At 32.9% G+C, this 21,157-nt stretch overlaps 1 protein-coding gene across 4 annotated transcripts; it reads right to left on the bottom strand.

Moving 5' to 3' along the window:
* Positions 1-1,393: 1,393 nt before the first annotated feature.
* Positions 1,394-8,031, bottom strand: LOC126725345 (nuclear poly(A) polymerase 4-like). 4 transcript variants are annotated; one of them, XM_050430011.1, is made up of 12 exons: positions 7,464-8,031; positions 7,079-7,156; positions 5,923-6,030; positions 5,405-5,467; positions 5,156-5,317; positions 4,519-4,632; positions 4,328-4,390; positions 3,915-4,244; positions 3,651-3,815; positions 2,537-3,523; positions 2,088-2,164; positions 1,394-1,969 (listed from the first exon to the last, which is right to left on the bottom strand). In XM_050430011.1, exons 1-12 carry the CDS (start codon positions 7,611-7,613, stop codon positions 1,942-1,944), a joined length of 2,325 nt encoding a protein of 774 aa, XP_050285968.1. In that variant the 5' UTR covers positions 7,614-8,031; the 3' UTR covers positions 1,394-1,941. The 4 variants fall into 4 exon arrangements, with proteins under 4 accessions (XP_050285968.1, XP_050285970.1, XP_050285967.1 ...); XM_050430013.1 differs by having other exon boundaries at positions 1,394-1,966; XM_050430010.1 differs by having other exon boundaries at positions 2,093-2,164.
* Between the last annotated feature and the right edge of the window lie 13,126 nt (positions 8,032-21,157).

The following is a 21,157-nucleotide window of genomic DNA, read 5'->3' as shown; positions in this document are numbered from 1 at the left end:
AAAATTCTTAGATAATCCTTGTGTACAGCTAACCACCACATCATGAACACTTCAATTTAGATGGTCCAATAGGTGTAGCCACGTAGATGGTCACTGTAAAGAAGAAATCACTGTTGAAGATATGCTTTGGGTGATGTAAAAAAGAAATCACTGTTGAAGGATTATCGAATTTATGTAGCCAAATTTGTTCTTCCAATATTAATTAGGAGAATTTGGAGAGGAAATATCTAAAGTCATTCTTGCATGCCAGAGGTAAAAAAATAAATAAATAAATAAATAAAAGAGATGAATTTTTTGTCATTGGTTAAACGGATTATTAAAATTTAAGAATGGCGCATAAGAAACAATACATAAGTATTGTATCTAAGTTTTGCCCTAAAAGTATGTAGTCAAGAGTCTTGTAACTCAATTGACACCTCGTAATATTTCCAACAAGTAATCTAGAGAGTTCAACCCCTTCAACATTATTAATAAAAATAAATACAAAAAATAATAAAAATAAGTACAAGAAACAAAAACACACGTACACTAGTTTGCACGAAATTCCACTAAACTAGCCAAGAGCCTTGGTTTTTTAGTAGTTATATTTATTTACAACTTTGTTTTTAAGTCAATTAAAACATCCATACCAGACCTATTAGTGTCTTGTAACTCAACTAATGCTACTCATGTTTTCGACAGAGACATCCAATGAACTCCCGTGGTTGTAATTATTGATAATAAAAAAATGCAGGCATATTGCAGTGTTTGGTAATGAAAAAGAAGAAAGTAATGGACATTTTAGAATTGGCTAGTTAGGTCAAGTTGCCTTAGTTGGGCCCTGTTGATTGGGGCCAAACCGGCCAAGCTAAGCTAAGACGCAACTTAGTTGCTCCTGCACAAATGATTTTGACGTGTAACCAATTTGCCACAGATACTTTTGTGACAAAAAAATCTCAGCCATGTAAGCCATGACTCAGACATGCATATCAACCGCTTTTATTGCAGCAGGGCTATCTATAATATGGATGATAAGTCAATTACAATGACGGAATTGGCACTCACTCTTTATTTCCAGCTTTTTTTGGGGGGCGGTGCTAACTAACGGTTTCAAGTTCATCCCACAGTCTCTGTATAAATCCAGCGAAAGCTATTTTATAAAATACCAAAGTCAAAATAGTTGGATCACTCACAGAACCTGTAAATAAATAAACCCTTTAATTAAATGCTAGTCCCTGAATATTCGAGAGTTGCTTTGCATCACTAGGTATTGTTTATTAATTACTTTTTTTTTTTTATAAATAACGTAAGAGGTGTTGTATATTAATTACATCAGATACAGATCCACTGTCTCAAGAATTTAACTTAATAAATACACGTCAAACCCACTTATAAGCCACACAGAGAGAGAGAGAGAGGTTCAACATTATAAAATATTATTACAAAGCAACCAGTGTACACAAGTTTCACAGCCTAACCTCAAATCATAGGCACTACTATATAAACAAGACCTCAACCCTAACCAAAGAACACACAATCTCCATCCTTTTGGTTTTTTTTTTTTTCTTTTCAAAATTTTTTTTCTTTTTTTTCCTATTTTTCTGATTCACAAACTTAAATCGAAAAAAAAAATCACAAAGGAACAACCTATGACTAACTGCTAAACACTAGAGCATCTATACTCCCATGAGCAAGAGAGCAGACAGCTCAAGCAGAAAAGCATAACTTAAAAAGAGTATTATCTGTACACATGGCAGAGTATAACCCCCACAGGTGTCTTTCAGTTGGTGCCGATTGGTTCCCAATCCGCAATGCAGACTAAGCAAGTATGCCTGAAAAAAAGAAAGAAATGAAAGCCAGCAATTAAAATAACACTTACCCGAACTGCTGGCTTTCTGTCTTTCTATTCTGGGCAAAATGTTTTCGCAGCCAAATATAGCCATTGACCCAACTTCTAATCTTTCACGCCGTTGACGTTAAACTCAGCCTGCTATTAAGAGTAAGTTGGGAAAAGATAGAAAGGGAAAACAAAAAGAAAGAAAGCAGTATAAAGACAAACAATATGAGAATAATCCCAAATATAAAGGTTAAAATTTCAAAATGCATGCCTTACAACTGGTTTCTCCACAGCTTCCAAGTTTGCTTCACCCCTAGAATTGATTACCATCCCAACTGCAGCATTTGGCTTCACATAGAAAGCAAAAGGAAAAAATTAAGAAATTAGATAAGATCGGTCAGCACATACAACATATCAAAGATGAAATTAGTCAAAAACCAATAAAAAATAACAATAAAAAGATATATCTGTATTTCGTGCACTCTGGGCACAGTAGCCCTACTAGAGTGCGACTCTCAACTGTCCACCTAAGGTTGTACAGCACTGGTAAGGACGATCACAAATAAATTCAGACAAAACAATCTACTGGTCGGACTGAAGATATAAGAAATCATCCTACTAGTAAAATGTCAAAGAAGAGAGAATAAATAGATGATGCAAGCAACCAAAATTGATAAATTAAAGAAAATCACGGTAATTGAAGGAACTTAAATCCAAAACCTCTAACTCTTCCTGATATCCGTCTTGTAGAACTCCATCGCCATAAATGCATCCATTCTCCAAAGGAGATATTGAGTGTGCCTCACACGAATCAGCCACAGAAGATCCTATGTTATTACTCCCTTCAATGCTTCCTTCCACACTCCCAGTATTCCCCTCACTGCTACCTACCACTGATCCAAATCCAGCATCTTCACAGGAACTGACCTCACTTGCAGGGGTTGTAGTGATAATACTGGAATTTGAGGCACATCCTGCTGTCTCAGCTTCTGGGCATAGCATCCTTTTTTGAGCTTCAACTAGCTCCAAATTGGACCTTTTAGCACCCTCCATCGAGCTCCGATCTTGCTCGACAGACCCAGTCCCAGTAATCCTGCAATTCGATGCCAAATCTTCCACTTTACCAGTGTCAACCTGCCAAGTTCTGTTCCTTTCAGCAGTTGCATTATTTCCCCCTGAATGAGATGCCAAATTATCTGAAGACACACTGCTCAACTTATTACTGATAATGTCAGGAGAAATCGAATCCCGTCTCTGAGGGCTAATAGATAGCCGTTTTACAGGCATGCCTTGTTTCACATCCACTGCATCAGAACTGTTTTTCCTCTTAAGGCATCTCTCACTGGAGCCAGTCCCGCCAACTTCACCATATTCATGAGATGATTTATCAGCCTGCTGCTGGGCTGTAGGCCTTGAGGGTCGAGTTCGTTTATAACCATCTGGAAACACATATGAAGGAATTTGCCTTCTACGAACATGAGAAACATAAATTTCCATCCCCGGTTTCCAATACGAGTACATGTTTACAGATTGCCTGAATTCATCAACAGTCCCACGGATATCAAACTGCTGACCTTCTTGGACCATCTCCCCCTGTTTCCTTTGCAAACCCATAAAAAAGGCACAATGGGCACACTGCTTTGATGTATCCACATACTCGTGAGGATAAGGATGGCATTGCAACTTCCCAAATGTGTCCCGCTCAATCTGCAAGCACAAAAGTACAAAATAGGGATGAAAGAAACACCTCTGTCACTCATTTGCTATCTTTCCATTTTGCTATATACTACAGAGTTTTTTGTGCCACAAACCAACAAAAATGCATAAATATTACCATCAGAGTCAATTGCCTCAGCCTAGATTCAACCCAGCCTTTCCAAGCAAGCAAGTCATCAGTATCAACTGCAACTATGTCAACCTGCAGATAGTTCTTGTAGCTTTCAAAGAAGAAGTATGGCTGAAATAGATCACTCCACTGAGCATTATTGAGTTCTATCTCCTGGATTTAGGCAATAAACGAGAACAAAAAAAAAGTGATCAAAATATACACAATCAAAGAAAATTTACTTCACAGACAAGAAAAAACGAAACTTCTCACCTCACAAATCTTGTTACCATGTTGGAACTGCTCCATCATAACCCTAAGGGTGCTTGTTGAAACATTGTAGCTAGAATTCATGCATGGGTAAGCAGGAGTTATGATAGGCATGTGATGAGTCCGGTCTCGAGGATTCTTACGAGGATCCCATACAGAAAATCCAAGTTCTTCCTCTTCAATTGCACATAACATCACAGGGTTTGGCCAACGCCACTGTGTATAAACCCTAAAAAATCGAGAGACAAGCATACTAGGAACTGCATTAGGATAAAGCTGGCACACACGAGCTACAAGAAGTGCCCAGTTCACACCCCCAAGAAATCCAGTCACCTGAACATGAACACATGAAATAGATAAATAGAAACGGAAAACATAACATTATCCAATATTACCTGGCAATAAAAAGGACTCACATTGGAATAAACGCCACGCCTTTTGGCCCAAAACTTCATGCATCGGAGTGTTGTGCAAAAATGCTACAATTCAAAAAAGAGTATTTTACGTACAGACCAAATACCAATGATATACCCCAAAAAAAGGTAAAAGGTTGTATCAAGTTAAATTCATAGACCAACTAAACACGATACAGTAGGAAGAATTTCACCTCAACATTTGGAACAAGCTTAAGAATTTGATCTGCAACCCTGCAGCCATTAAAACTTCGAACAGTGGGCTCATCGACATTGTACAATACAGACACATCAGAGATGTCCAAGTCCTGTAGAAACATTGGTTACCACATGTTACTCCAAAGTATCATGCAGTCTAAAAATTAAAGAAACCATAAATTGACAAACTTAAAATATACTAGCTTGTATCACAGAAGAATTTAATTGTGCAACAGACTGCAACTATTATACATTCTAATAATTGCATCAAAAATATACCATCAGCTAACATTAGAATGAAACTAAGAACTTTCAACATACCATTTTGACAGACACTGTTAAACCAAAAAAAGGCAAATGCACAAACACAAACAATCATCTAAACAGTATATGCAAGAAAGCAACCTTCTTTATTGTTGGGGGAGAGAGAGAGAGAGAGAGGGGTAAAAGAGCACTTTCTTAAAACCTCTCATCCACATAATTCATAATCAGGCCAAGGGGAAATCTCAAACAAAAATTTACTCCAACCATCATCATTGAGGATATACCCTTTTTACAGTGTTTATACAATGTATGGTTTCAATAGAGAAAATTTACATAGTTTACAGAATGTTTGGTTTGAACAGAACTTACTTCTGGCACAACCAAGAGAGAAATACTTGCATAAAGAAGGTCAATGGAAAGTCCATCAAACTTGAATTTCATTACTGGGACATGAGCTTCTGGAATTGGTTGTAGTTCAGTAACTTCTTCCATTTCTGCCAGGATATTGTGCAGTATAAAGAAGAAGTCTTCCTGGTTAAAACAAATAAGGATTAGATGCAATATAGAAATCGATAGCCACAAAACCCACAAAAAAAAAAACCTGAACGCAATATTTACCTCCCTATTCACATATGATGGCCCAACACATAAAGTGTCTATGTCAACCCCAGGGCCATGTACCTGCCAAGGATTAAAATTCAGCTTAATCTCCACATAATGCAGGAGGAACACATGACAAAAGAACATCAAGTGCAGAAACAAGCCATGTGAACATGGAAAGCAAAAGCTTGAATTATAATAATAACAATTTACCAATTATAACCAGATCTACCAGACCCTGCCCAACCCCAATAAACTAACCATGATGGGGATATGCAGATAACATGAAACAGTAAATGGAAACCAATTCTAACCAATTATAATAATAACAATTTACCAATTATAACCAGATCTACCAGACCCTGCCCCAACCTCAATAAACTAACCATGATGGGAATATGCAGATGACATGAAGCGCAATCAAATAAGAAACTAAATGGTAGACAACATTGATTCAAGAAACCAATTTAACTCCCCAGAACATAGTCAAACCATTAAGAAACCATATGGGAAAATATTATAGAGAGCATACTCACCCCAAGTCGATATGAACCAAAAGTAAAAATCACAGCATTTGCATCCTCCACCATTTGGTCCGTGTATCCTCTCAACCGAGTAAGTTGCTTAACCCAATCTTTTACAATCTAGCATTTAAAAATTATAATAATAAATACAATACCAGTAATTAGGATGCGATGTTTTAAACAAACTAAAGCCAGCAAATGAGCAGGGTAAAAGAAAATCATCAAATCAACAAACTAACCAGACCAAATCAGCAGTTGAACCATCAGAACTGTGAACCCACTAGTTTTTCAGTTCAGCATTATAATAATACTGAACAAGCAATTTATAGGGGAAAAACCGATCAAACCAGTGGTTTTCTTAGAAAACCATCAGAATAGATCCCAAAATAAACCATAATCACCAGGTTCCATAAATATATTTCATCTTAGGTCTGTCCCTGATTGTTGATGGGCTCCTATCCCAGAAAATCAAGTAAAATAATTCATGGGAGAATGAATTACTAAAGTTCAAAAATCCTAAGTTGCCTCCTAACTTTCCATGGCTTTTACTTAAGAATCTCAAATCAAAGCCACTGCTTGAAAAGACCTTTAATAACATCAATGTGGTTGTAAAGAGTTAGCTGTGATTGCCAAACAAGTGGGCATAGATTTGATTACAAAAATTCAAATCTATTGCTTAGAAAGACTTCAAAAATGAAGAGTTGGTCCTACGAAATAAACTTAATCCCCAAAATGAACATATTTAAAAATTAAATTTGCATGCTGATATTCTCTTTTTTTTTAGAGATAATTAAATAATGCTGCTCAGCTCGTACCCTTCCCCCCCTTCTAGACCCCCAAGTACTTTGTGCATGGGGAGGTGCCAATTTAGCTACAAGGCCCTCGGCAAAATTTGCATGCTGATATTCAAAATTTATAGCACTTCAAATAAACAGGTTCCAAACACACATGCCACCCACATTTATGTCCCAAGCTTAAACCAATGTTCCAAATGTTGGCTTATCCTAATTCGCAAAACAATCACAATAGAAATACTTCTCGATTTCCAACTCATATAAGCTTCAACAATTCATTTCTCTTAGAAAGATATAATTCAGTCTCACTAGCCCTCAATTCACATTTTTAACATTGAAAATCCAACTTCCCATAAAAAAATTTGACCAATTACCTGACGAATACGATGAAGCACCTCCTCTCTCTTCTCAGCTTCTTGTTTGCTCTCATAAAGCCCCGCATCCACCAAGAACTTACATAGCCAGATACCAAAACATAAACAGATAACTTTATCAGCACAAAATCTTCAATGCTCGTAAAGAATTGAACTTTCTCTAAATAAAATCAGTCATACCCAGAAACCAAAAACATAAATAAATAACAAAATCAGCACAAAATCCCCAATATTATAAAGAATTAAACTTTCCCTAAAACAATAGCCCATACCCAGAAACCAAAAAACACAAACAAATAGCTCAAACACCAAAAAAAAAAAAAAAAAAAAACCTCAATGCATGTAAAGAATTAAACTTCCTCCATAAATAACCCAAAATCCAAACCTTCTCTAAGTCTCTGCTCCTCTGTCTATCAGCTCTGGTGGGCCCCGCCATTGATATCGGCTCCGTGACGCCATATTTCTTCGCCACCGCCACCGTCGCAGCCGCCGCCGGAGGAGCCGGCGAGGAACTCAGCCCTTCTGAACTCACCATTCCCAAACCCCCCAAAAAAAAATCCCAAATAGTAACGTATCAGGAAAAATCTGAAGGAAATTGAAAATTGGATGTGAATTCAGAAGCGAAGTTAGGGATTAGAAAAATTTTATGAGAGAATGTAGAGGAAAATTGGAAGAGATCGAGAATTTGAAATCCCTAGAAAGTAACAGAAAATTAAGGGTGGAGATTTTTTTTTTTTTTTTTTTTTAAGAATAGTGAATCTGAGATCTAATAGAACATAAACAAACAAACCCTAAACAAAATCGAAGAGAGAGAGAGATAGAAAGAGACCAAAACGGTGTCGGAAAGAAAGGGAGAGGTTGGGTCGGTGAGCTCAGAGAGAGAGAGAGAGAGCGAAAGAGAGTAAGATATTTTTAGAAGATTTTGTTTATTGTTTGTGGGGTTTGATGTTAATTTGGGCGTGTGAAGGGCGTTAGAGTGGGGTGTTTCGGTGGGATTTTCTTATTTTTATTTTTTCAATTTATTTATTTATTTTTTAATTAGGAGATTAGTTTCAGTTTCTATAGGATTCTACTGGATATTTTTACTTCTGAGGTGACTCTTTTTTATTATTATTATTCTAAATTAGGAGATTGTTATAACTTTTTTAGACTTCTTATATTAGTTATTTTCTTCTTCTTATCTTCTTCATTAGGTAGATTTATAAACTTTATTTTCAAAAGTTTTTCTAACTAACTAATACTACTCCATCTATCAAAAAAAATAATAATAATAATAATAATACTACTCCAAAAATAATTTCCAAGATAATTATTATGTTCTAAAAATCTTATAGTCATTCATTCTGTACAAAACAAATAAATAAATCTTATAGTCATTCTTTCTCAAAAAGAAAAAAAAAATCTTATGGTTATTCTTTATCTTCTCTATTATATATTAAGAGGATTTAAAAAGTTAGTTATGACTTCAGAAAACGTCAAAAATACTCCTAATATTAATATAATTAAATAATATTTATTCTTAAAAAAAATTATGGTTAAAATTGTCATTCAACAAAATTCAAGAACAAAAAAAAACTACCTGAGAAACTTTTTCCTAAAAATTAGCACACTCTCTATTTAAATATGAGAAATGATATGTCCACAACATTTTCACAACAAATCTTAAGTGGCAGGTTATTACTGGTTGTTATTGTTAGGGCAAAAAAGTAATTTTAGTATTATGTTCAAATTTGAACCAATAACAACTAACTACCTGTGATTTGTTGTGAAAATGTTGTAGATGTAGCATTTCTCTTTAAATATATTTTACGCACATTTAATACATTTTTTTCCTAAAAACTAGCACACACTAAATCCAGCAGTTTACTTCATTTGAAATCCTAAATTTTAGTTTCCTAAAAGTCTCATTTATAATAACCTCACTAACAATAAATAAATTCAAATTAAAAAATTATATTAAACTCAAAATAAATATATAAAGCCTCATTGCACGTGCTGAGCGTGTGTGATGAGGCTAGTCATTTAATAAATATAAAAAATTAGCACTAATTTGGCATCTTCTATATCACTAACTAATGAAAAGGTAAAATTTAGGCCATTAATTAATAAATGAGTGATTTAGATTTTGAAATTTTAATGTCAAGATTAGACTGATTAGTAAATTAAAATTGTAATTCAACAAAATTCAAGAACAAAAAAAAACTACCTGAGAAACTTTTTTCCTAAAAATTAGCACGCTCTCTATTTAAATATATTTTACGCACGTTTAATACATTTTTCTCTAAAAACTAGCGCATACTAAACCAAGCAGATTACTTCATTTGAAATCCTAAATTTTAGTTTCTTAAAAATCTCATCTATAATAACCTCACTAACAATAGATAAATTCAAATTGAAAAATTATATTAAATTCAAAATAAATAAATAAAAGCCTCATCGCGCGTGCGGAGCGTGTGTGATGAGACTAGTCATTTAATAAATAGTTTATAATCTACAACAAACATTAATTATATCTAATTTTTTATATATAAAAAATTAGCACTAATTTGGCATCTTCTATATCACTAATGAAAAGGTAAAATTTAGGCCATTAATTAATAAATGAGTGATTTAGATTTTGAAATTTTAATGTCAAGACTGATTAGTAAATTAAAATTGTAATTCAACAAAATTCAATAACAAAAAAAAACTGCCTGAGAAACTTTCTTCCTAAAAATTAGCATGCTCTCTATTTAAATATATTTTACGCACGTTTAATACATTTTTCTCTAAAAACTAGCGCACACTAAACCCAGCAGTTTACTTCATTTGAAATCCTAAATTTAGTTTCTTAAAAATCTCATATGTAATAACCTCACTAAGAATAGATAAATTCAAATTGAAAAATTATATTAAACTCAAAATAAATAAATAAGCCTCATCGCACGTGCGGTGCGCGTGTGATGAGGCTAGTCATTTAATAAATAGTTTATAATCTACAACAAACATTAATTATATCTAATTTTTTATATATAAAAATTAGCACTAATTTGTCATCTTCTATATCACTAATGAAAAGGTAAAATTTAGGCCATTAATTAATAAATGAGTGATTTAGATTTTGAAATTTTAATGTCAAGACTGATTAGTAAATTAAAATTGTAATTCAACAAAATTTAAGAACAAAAAAAACTACCTATGAAACTTTTTTCCTAAAAATTAGCACGCTCTCTATTTAAATATATTTTACGCTCGTTTAATACATTTTTCTCTAAAAACTAGCGCACACTAAACCCAACAGTTTACTTCATTTGAAATCCTAAATTTTAGTTTCTTAAAAATCTCATCTATAATAACCTCACTAACAATAGATAAATTCAAATTGAAAAATTATATTAAACTCAAAATAAATAAAGAAAAGTCTCATCGCATATGCGAAGTGCATGTGATGAGGCTAGTCATTTAATAAATAGTTTATAATCTACGACAAACATTAATTATATATAATTTTTTATATATAAAAAATTAGCAGTAATTTGGCATCTTCTATATCACTAATGAAAAGGTAAAATTTAGGCCATTAATTAAAAAATGAGTGATTTAGATTTTGAAATTTTAATGTCAAGATTAGACTGATTAGTAAATATTATCTATATTAAAATTCTTAAATTAAATATTAAAATCACTAATATGGAATGTGTAAGGACACAATTTGGATCCTAAGCCCAAAGAGTAAAAGGATCTAAGCGCAAAGAACTCAATACAATGAATTTATAGAGAGTGGGTTAAAAACTATGCTCTAATAGGTTGGATCACAGTTATAGCGGGTTCAGATCATATGAAGACAAAAACGAAATGGATTTATCCAAAGAAAATCTTCCTCGGCACAAACCGAGGAGAATAGTTCTAGTATGTATTTCTTTTGAATTTGGTTACAATTCTGGTTCTTTTTGCTACAGTCCTTCTTTCTATGGATTTTCAGCTACCCCCTCTGTAATGGGGTTTTTCTTCTTTATATTACTCTCCTTTGCTCCATCTCAACCCTCCACGTGTAGATCAAATGGCTAACTCATTTCCTTGTCCCATTAGCATCTTCATGAAATCCTTAGAGATAGTTGTAAGGCTGAATCCCACTGTTCAGGTATCACTTCCACATAAATGCGGCCAAAGAGTTAGCTACAGAGCATTTAATGCAGTGGTAACAGCTTTCCTTTAGATATTTCTTAGTTTCCTCTTACCTTATCCCTTCTTGATGCTTATCCCTTCCAATAGAATTGCCCATAACATTTCCTCTCTATTTAAATATATTTTACGCACATTTAATACATTTTTTCCTAAAAACTAGCACACACTAAACCTAACAGTTTACTTCATTTGAAATCCTAAATTTTAGTTTCTTAAAAATCTCATCCATAATAACCTTACTAACAATAGATAAATTCAAATTGAAAAATTATATTAAACTCAAAATAAATAAAACAGCCTCATTGCATGTGCAGAACATGTGTGACTCTATATATTAAGAGGATTTAGAAAGTTAATTATGACTTCAAAAAATGTCAAAAATGTCCCTAATATAATGAGATAATCTTTATTCTTAAAAAAAATTAGGGTTAAAATTTTAATTCAACAAAATTCAAGAACAAAAAAAACTACCTATAAAACTTTTTTCCTAAAAATTAGCACACTCTCTATTTAAATATATTTTACGCACGTTTAATACATTTTTTTCCTAAAAACTAGCACACACTAAACCCAGCAGTTTACTTCATTTGAAATCCTAAATTTTAGTTTCTTAAAAATCTCATCCATAATAATCTCACTAATAATAGATAAATTCAAATTGCAAAATTATATTAAATTCAAAATAAATAAAAAAGTTTCATCGCACGTGCGGAGCGCGTGTGATGAGGCTAGTCTATATTAAAATTCTTAAATTAAATATTAAAATCACTAATATGGGATGTTTACAAAAAATAATTGAAAATTTATAGAAATTAATATGTTAATTTTAATTGTAGGGACACGATTTTTAACGACCCAAGGCTGACATTGGGCTCATGTGTAAAGGGCCCGAACAATATGATTTGTAAAGAGTGGGTTTGGAAAGGCCTGCCTTTGGGCGCCGGGTTTCGGTCTGGTCCCGATTTTGTGAGCGATCATACAGAGATGAGTTTGGACTGCATAGTTGAGCCTTGCATCAATGTAGTTTGGAAGGTTTGACTCCTCGGAATTAGTCCGAGGAGCATCACATTCTCACCATTCCTCTCCCCTTTTCTCCTGGGGCCTCCCCCTTTTATACTAGTATTCGATTTCCCTTCTTCATCTACGTGTCAGTTTCTCCTTGTTTGGGGCAGTTACTCGTCCTATCAAACTTCACGTCAGAGTGGTTGGGAAAAGTTGGATAGCATGGTATGGGGTATAGGTTTGTCAGGTGCTGGGCTCCACGTTATGGTGTTGGCAGCTTTCTAGCTTGTACTGCTCTTGTACTGAATTTGTCCTTTTCTTCAGGCGTTTTATGAGGCGTTGAGCGTGAGGTTGTCCTCGGCTATATTATTGGGCCATCAATGGGTTCTCCTCATACCTCCTCGGTAATAGGGCTCCTCGGCTTAGGTTTTGGGCCATTAATGTGAAGTGGACCGGGATTCCAAATTTCAGGCCCCACATTAATAATTTAGTCACATTTTAACAAACAATTGTTAGGGTATTTTTTTTTACACCTAATTTTATTTGAGTACCACCTATTTATTTTCAAACACCACTAATAAGTTATTGGATTTTCCCAAATATTTTTTCTCTATTATTATGTTAATAACAAATGTTTCATATCTCATTATCTAAATTGGGTTATGATATAAGATATCACAAAAAAGCCCAAAAACTCATATTTTATCCAATTTTATTATAATTATTTAGCTAAGTCCAAAACCGACCTTATGAACCCAATAAACACATCCTATTCTATTTAAAATCTAAGAATACTTATACTTGGCAATATTTAAAAAGCTCATGATTCAAATCCATGGCAAAACAATTTTATCAATGGAATTCAAATCCATAATCAAAGCCCATGGTTTAAACCCATGTCAATTTATTTATCTAAAGCTCAATTTGCATTAACAATATCAAAACCCAATTCTCATTGGCAATATCAAAGCCTAGTTTTCGCTGGAAATATTTAAAACCCAATTTTCATTGGCAACATCAAAACTCAATTCTCATTGGCAATATCAAAACCCAGTTCTCATTGGCAATATTTAAAATCCAATTCTCATTGGCAATATCAAAACTCAATTCTCATTTGCAATATCAAAGCCTAGTTCTCGCTAGCAATATTTAAAACTCAATTTTCATTAGTAACATCAAAACCCAATTCCCATTAGCAATATCAAAGTTCAATTCTCATTGGTAATATCAAAGTACTATTAAAAACTCAATTCTCATTGGTAATATCAAAACACTATCAAAAACCCAAACTAACTACTTGACACTATTTTATCAAAAGTCCAAGGTTATTAATACTTGGCAAAATACTATATCATAATTATTTCACTTAAAAGTCCAATAATGAACAATACTTTAAATTCTTAAACATATAACTATAATATTACAAGCTCATGGAATTTATGAATTATCTATTCTCAAAACCCATGGCAATCATCTTATAAAAGCCCATAGAAAGTTATGATTATTAGACCCATGACATTTATTTATTTCATATTATAAACTCATGTTCACTATCTATCTTACTTCACAACATTTATAATATTTATTACAAAAACTCATGGTAATTATTCATCATATATGTCCATTATGATTATCTATAGAGAAACTCATGAGAACATCACATTATTCCATTATAGTGGTTGTTACCATATTTATTTAAAACTCATGGTAAATATTATTCTCAAGAACAATATTGGAGGTCATTATTTAAAAAAACCCCAAAGAAAATATCATTTACAAATCCATAGTAAAAATTATGAGAAACCATACAAGTTGTTATTTAAAACACATGGGAACTAATACCCGAAATCTATCATAAATATTTATTAAAGCTCATGGATTCGTTTTATTTTTACTAACAACCAAAACCCATGACGAGTAAGAAAACCCATGGCAAAGCATGTCTTTAATGCCCATTTTGTAGGTCCAAGAATCTCATGAAGTAGGGAACAAGCCCAAGCAAAGAAAGGGTCATGTGGCCCAACTAAAAGTGTTGAAATGGAGCAAAGTTCCAACCCAAAAAGGCCCCCAGCAAGAGGCTTGAAAGTGGGCAACTAGCTCTTGTTCATCCCTAACCAAAAAACAATTAGAGACCCCTACAAGAAAACTAAGCCTTTGAGGATGAACTAGGGGTCCCATCAGTTTTCTGCCACCTTCTACCTGACGTGAACAGTGCTCGAGGGCTATCATATCAGCTAAAGTCTGGCTGTCATATCAGCTGAAGTCTGAAGGATGATGGAACTCCATCATCTTCCTCAAGACTGTACCTCCAGCGAAAGGAGAGCTGAAACCAAGTTATCCAAACCTCAACAAATTGATGCTATAAATGTTAAAAATATTCAAGACATGATTCATGTGCTAAGCCCATGAATCCTACAGATGAAAATTTGGGAACTTGTGGTTTGGAGGGCAGAAAGGGATCTCGAACAGAACCCCTTGAAGTGGACTTAGAGTTTGACACCTGGCTTGGGGTGTTGAATCTTTCTTCTTAGCGGATCAAATCTCAGTTATAGCATTAGGATTCGTTCCTGATACATGCCTTAATCCTATTGATTAGGCTCAGTCCTAGAAATTCTAGCATTTAATGCAAAACACTCTAAAATCCCATCATTACCCAAAGAGGCAAGGCAACCCCTAAAGTAAATCTCCTACTTCTGACCAAAAATCTCAAGAAGATTAACCTTGATTCACTACCTCTGATTAGTCCTACATTTTTGGACTCTTTTTAATTAATACTTCTCTAAAGTACCATTATAAAAAGATAAACACCTCAACCCACTGCAGGACAGCCACCCTCTCTGAAACTCTTGGTTTGTTTACTACTTTGCTCGTGGTTTAGCTTCCTTCAAGCTCACCACTCATCATTTTTAGCCCACACTCATCTAATCTTAGATACTCTTTTCCCCTTTCACACAATCACAGCCCATAAATGTCTCTTAACTAGTCATAAACAGTCCACCACTCACAAAAAGCCTTAATCTTAGTATTAACCCCATCTCACTCACTCAAAATGGCTTACATTCACCTCATTCATGCCTTATAAATACACATTCACCAAAATCCTAGTTCAATACTTGTTACACTAAGTTGGGATCTCTCTCTCCCTTCATTCCATCCTATTTTTCCTCTTTTATTTGTAACTATAGAGCTTTTAATCACTGTTTATTATTATTATTATGAAGGTCATAATGTTTTGGATACTATGGAAGTTTTCCCTTATATTGACTTAATAATAATAAGGAAAATATATGATTTTTACCATGTAAACACATTTATTAACCTAGAATTACCCTACCGCTAGAAATAATACCGTACCGCTAGAAGACTGATTTGAATTATGATGCTGTAAAAGGACTAATAATATAACAAACTAACAACAGTAACGTGTTTATTGTGCTGTATTGTTGTCTTCTTGTTAGGATGCAGTCTCTATCTCTTGCTTGGGCGGACTTACACAACACTGAAAGCCTTTGGGCTTTATTTCAAGGGTCCATCGTTGAGTTTCAGCTTAGCTACCCCATATTCTATTTGAGAACATCAAAATTTTTCCCTCAACACCAATCTACCATTTATTATCCCATCAAAAGAAAATCTACCGTTTATTAACTTTGGTATTAATATTAGAAAAATATTAACAAATGCCCTAAATTTAAAAACTATATTAGAAACATTTTATGAAAAAAATGATAAAGTAATTAATTTTTCTGACTACTTTTTATATTTTTTATGAAAGTAGTGTTAAAAGTTTTTTAATATGGTTTATTAATAACTGCTCTAAAGACACTCGTTAACATAACTCTTAATATTAAAGTGTTAATTAATGATTATACTCAAAAAATTTCTTGGCACGTATACAAATAAAATACAATTTGGAGTGCATATACAATTTACTCTAATTAGAAGTATTTTAGTTTTTTTTTTTTTTAATAAGAGTATTTCAATTGGGAAACTAGTCTATTTGAGTTGTTTTAATAGTAGGGATTTGGAATTTAGTTTTGCAAAGGAATTTGCTTACAAGGACACCCAAACTCATTCTTAATTTCACAACATGCTCTGATGTGAACGTTTGATTAGATGACAACACTTTCACGTGAGACTACTAAGGACACTTGGTGAAAGAGTATATTTTATGCTCCAATTACAAGTTAACACAAAAGCTTGTTCTGGATTTAGGTGTCTAGCGTTTTCCATTGCAAAGGAGTATTTTGGTGATATGAGCTACAAGGAAAAGCTAGGTTGTGTTTTATTTGGCACTTGTCATTAGTGTTCTCGGGTGGCGATGTGGGATTGTTGTTTTGCTATGAGCTAAAACCGCTTAAGCCTAAAACTGCGTTGGTCGGTGATTACATTTTTCCCATGTTTTATGCATTGTTTAAAGAGATAGAAAGTTTTTGGTCAACAAAAAAAAAAAGAGATAGAAAGTTTTGTAGACGTATAATAAAGTTATGCATTGGTTAAAGAGAGAGAGTTTTGCAGACGTATAATAAAGTTATGCTGAGAGATCTTCTCAAAAAAAAAAAAAAAAAAAAGTTAGGCAGAGAGAGACAACATGTTTATTTAGGGAAAATTATTCATTACTCTAAAAGTAAGGGTGAGCATAAACTCCTAGAAACCGACTCGGGCCACAACTGATTTCAACTAGTCAAGTGTACAGCAACAAGTTGGTATTAAAAACAAAAACCATATTCTCAGTCAGTGGCAAGTTTACCCATCACTCAAATAATCCAACCCAACTGACAAATACCCCTATCTCTTAGACTCTCACTAGATACGTCATTTCTTCATCCCAAACCTTTTCTCTTTGACCATGGATGCAACGGCTGACAATGAGGCAAACCATGGACCCCATTGTTGACAGCAAGGTAAAGAATGGAGCGATGGTGGCTATATCAACCACCATTGCCCCTGTCAATGAGCCATCCAATGGACAACCACTCCCACGATTTACCGTCTCCGTTGCTTTTATCGAATGGCCACCCAATGGACTTAACAATTACGATAAATAGCCAAAGAAGGAAGTCTGGTCAAAGATTATAAGCTCTTCACTTGGCAACATATTGAAAGTTTATATACTCAATCTAGCAAGGGCAGTTGGCTCCTTTGTGAGAGTATTATTTCCTCCTTAAATGGTAAATCTCACCATGAATTTAAATAGGAGATTCATATCATGTAAGAGAATGGAGTATTGATGGTGGGGGTGGAGTGATTAGAGATAGTGCAGGCAGATGGGTGAAGGGATTTTCAAGGTCTATTGGACTTGCAACAAATGTGGTGGCTGAATGTTGGGCTCTTAGAGATGGGCTGCAACGGGCAAACTAGCTGGGTATTCAAAATATTGTAGTCGAACTTGATGCCAAAATTATTGTGGATATATTGCAATCTAACCAAGAAACTAATAACTCTTTCTCCCCTCTTCTTTTAGACTGCAGATTACTCCTAAGGAATTTTCCTCAGAGAAGGGTGAGACATGTCTTTAGGGAAGCAAATTTTTGTGCTGATGCTATGGCTAAAAGGGGTGTGTCACAAGCTGAGGATTTTGTTGTATTTGATTTTCCTCCATCTGAAGATGTAAACTCTTTTGTAAATTCGGATATGTATGGTTTGTATTATGGCAGACTCACTACTGCCACTGTGCTACATTGGCCATTATGGCTAGCTAATTATTAATGATATTTCCTTTTAACCAAAAAAAAAAAAAAAAAAAAAAAGAATGGAGAATTGTTCCCAAGTTTAAATAATTACTCTTGATTTAGTAAACATCCAACTAGTTTATTTTTTGTTTATTGTTTTTTAAGAATCAACCCCCAACTAGTGTTCAGAAATTGCATTTTTTTAATTATATATTATAAACCTTTTATTTTTGAACTGGTTTTCAAATTAAACTCTATTGTTTCAAAAGTTTCAATTTAATCTTTATAGTTTTGTTAGTTTCATATTGAACTATTGACTTTTAAAATTGAATCAATTTAGACATTAAACATTTCAATTTTTTTAGGGGTTTGAGTGTGAGGTTTAAATTATTATGAATTCTAAAAATTCAAGAATTTGATTTCAAACTAAACAAATTACAAGGTTTGGAGAAAAATATTGTTTTTGTCTTTAAAGTTTGCTTTATTACTCTTTTTTTTTCCAATAAAGAAAATTTGATAGTTTTAATGGGAAGTGGGGATTTAAAACCTTAGACGTCTGCATCCAAAACTCTCTCTCATTCTCTGTCAAGAGAATTTGTGATACATCATATATGCACTTGAACAAGCATATGTGGCATGAGTCTAATATTATTTGCTAGTGTTTGTTTGACATGTTTGGTTATTGGTTATCAAATTAATATTATGCTTGATATGGCATTATGTACCTTATTTTTGTCTCCAAACATCTAAAAAATTTAAATCAGGATAATACTTTGAACTCGCCTATATAAACTTCGGATACCATTGAGTTTAATTAGAGCTCAAAATTGAGCCTATGATCTATATCTATATATATTAATAGGTAAAACTCAAAGAAAATTCAATTAAAATTTGAAATTATAATCCAATTTTGAAATTAGAATCCAATTTTGCACCATGTGTCTAAATTTATGTGGGGACTACACCATAATTATGCATTTAAGTTTTTTAATCTTTGTGTCAAGTAAGTTAATGAGTGCAAAAACGTACCAATTAGAGGTCAAGACTTAAGCCAAATAGGAGTACAAAAACGTACCAATTAGAGGTCAAGACTTGAGGCAGCAAAAGCTATGAACAGATAGAGCCAGACTGAGAGAAGAGGGATGCTCTGAGAAAGGAATGAGGGGCAGCGTGAAGAGAGGAGCAAACCTGCGTGCTGAGTTTGCGTTTGTGTGTATTGAGTTTTGTTTATTTTTAAAGTTAAGTATAGGGTTAAAAAAAAAAGGTTTTTTTAAAGATAAGTATCGGGTTAAAAAAAAAGTTTTTTAATTCTATTTTTTATTTTAAATGTTGTGTTATGCTGATGTGGAAAATTGTGGTGCTAGCAAAGGCTTCGGTTTTATATATATATATATAGATGAACTATAAATTTAAAAAAAAAAAAAAATCACTTATACTCAATAAAAATCACATGTTCTATCTTATTAAAAAAAATTATCATAAGTAGTATTAAATTTATGTAAGAATTCTAATATATGACTAATTACGTTTACTTTAAAAAACATAATTGGACTAATTATTTATATTTTTATAATAAAATTTTTTCTTAATTTTAAATGTATCCATGCGTTTGCATGGGTTACATGCTAGTCTATATATATAAATAGGCAAAGCTGAGAGAAAATTTAATTAGATTTCAAATTGAAATTCAATTAGAATCTAATTTTGCAACATGTATCCTATCTAATCTAAGTTTTTAAATTTTTGTGCCAAGCTAGTTAATTCAGTGTAAAAAATTGAAATTCAATGAAAGCTTATTTTTGCGCCATGTGTCTCATTTAGGGTCTGTTTGAGATTTGCTTATTTTGCTGAAATTGAAAATTTTTTTCTGAAAGTATTGTAGATAAAGATAAAAGTTAGCTGAAATAGTATAGTGAGATCCATGAATAGTACCCAAAAATGCAGTGAGACCTATGAATAGTAGCAAAAATAAGCTGAATAGTAAAATAAGTTGGCAAAATTAATCATGCCAAACGGACACTTAATGTAAGTTTATAAATTTTGGACAAAACTTATGTACAGTACCTTAGGTGCTGTTCCTTACGTTTCCTTCTTAAGATTTTGCCATGTGACTATTTAACTTAAAAAATACACTTCCATCCATGAAAAAAAAAAGCCACATGGTAAAATTTTAAGAGAGAAATCTAAGGAACAGCACATAAGTACTGTACTTAAGTCTTGCTTCTAAATTTTTATGCCATATGAGTTAATTCAATGTAGAAAATGAGGAGTCAATATAAATAAATCATAATATATATATATATATATATAGGATTGGGTTCAAGTTAAACCTAGTGTAACTCTAAACAATATTACACTACCCAATAACTTATTATAGAATTCATATTTTGAGAATCCCACCGTTGTTCTTAACTTGCATGCCAATTTTCATGCCAATCGGATGTAATTTACCATTTGATCTATAAACTCATCTTTTATGCATTATTTTAAACTACAAAAACTCGAATATAAAATTAATTGATGACATTGCCAATGATCTTTGATCTTTGATCATCTTTAAATTTTGCAAGCATGAAAAATACAAAGATAATGTAATCTAACGGTGGATTTATCAAAATTCGCATCCAATTAAAAAATATTAATTGGTGTAACATTGCATAAGTTACACTAGATGTAACATTGTTTAGAGTTATATCAGGTGTAACTCTAACCAGTGTTACACGGTTACACCACCAACCCATAACTCTTTGATCATCTTTAAATTTTGTAAGCATGGAAATTATACAAAAATATAGTAATTCAGCCGTGGATTTATCAGAATTCACATCTAATTAAAAAATATTGAGTGGTGTAATATTACTTTAAAGTTACACTAGGTGTATTTATAAAAAAAAAAAAAAAAAAAAGTTACACTAGATGTAACTTGAACATAACCATATTAAAATTGAATTTTGCTTTAGTTAGCTTTCCATATAAATTAAATTGTTTAGATTTTTGCTGTTTTTTTTTTTTTTTTCCTTTGAACTAATGAGCACATTTTTTATATTATTTTTATTAAGATATTTTGTCTGTTAGGATCTTGAACTAAACAAATTGTAATTGAGCTAAATGATTCATGCACCTATCCCCATTCAATTTAGGAGATTCTATTGGACTAATTTTTTCTTTTATTTTGTGTTGTATTTAGTAGAATTTCATGGACAATGATTGTGAATTGATATTGAATATGTAGAATCCAATAGTG

Source organism: Quercus robur, chromosome 5 (assembly GCF_932294415.1).
Source record: "Quercus robur chromosome 5, dhQueRobu3.1, whole genome shotgun sequence".
In the NCBI taxonomy this organism is placed as follows: domain Eukaryota; kingdom Viridiplantae; phylum Streptophyta; class Magnoliopsida; order Fagales; family Fagaceae; genus Quercus; species Quercus robur.
Note: the sequence above shows the minus strand (reverse complement) of the source record. Positions and strands in the feature narration are given on the sequence as shown.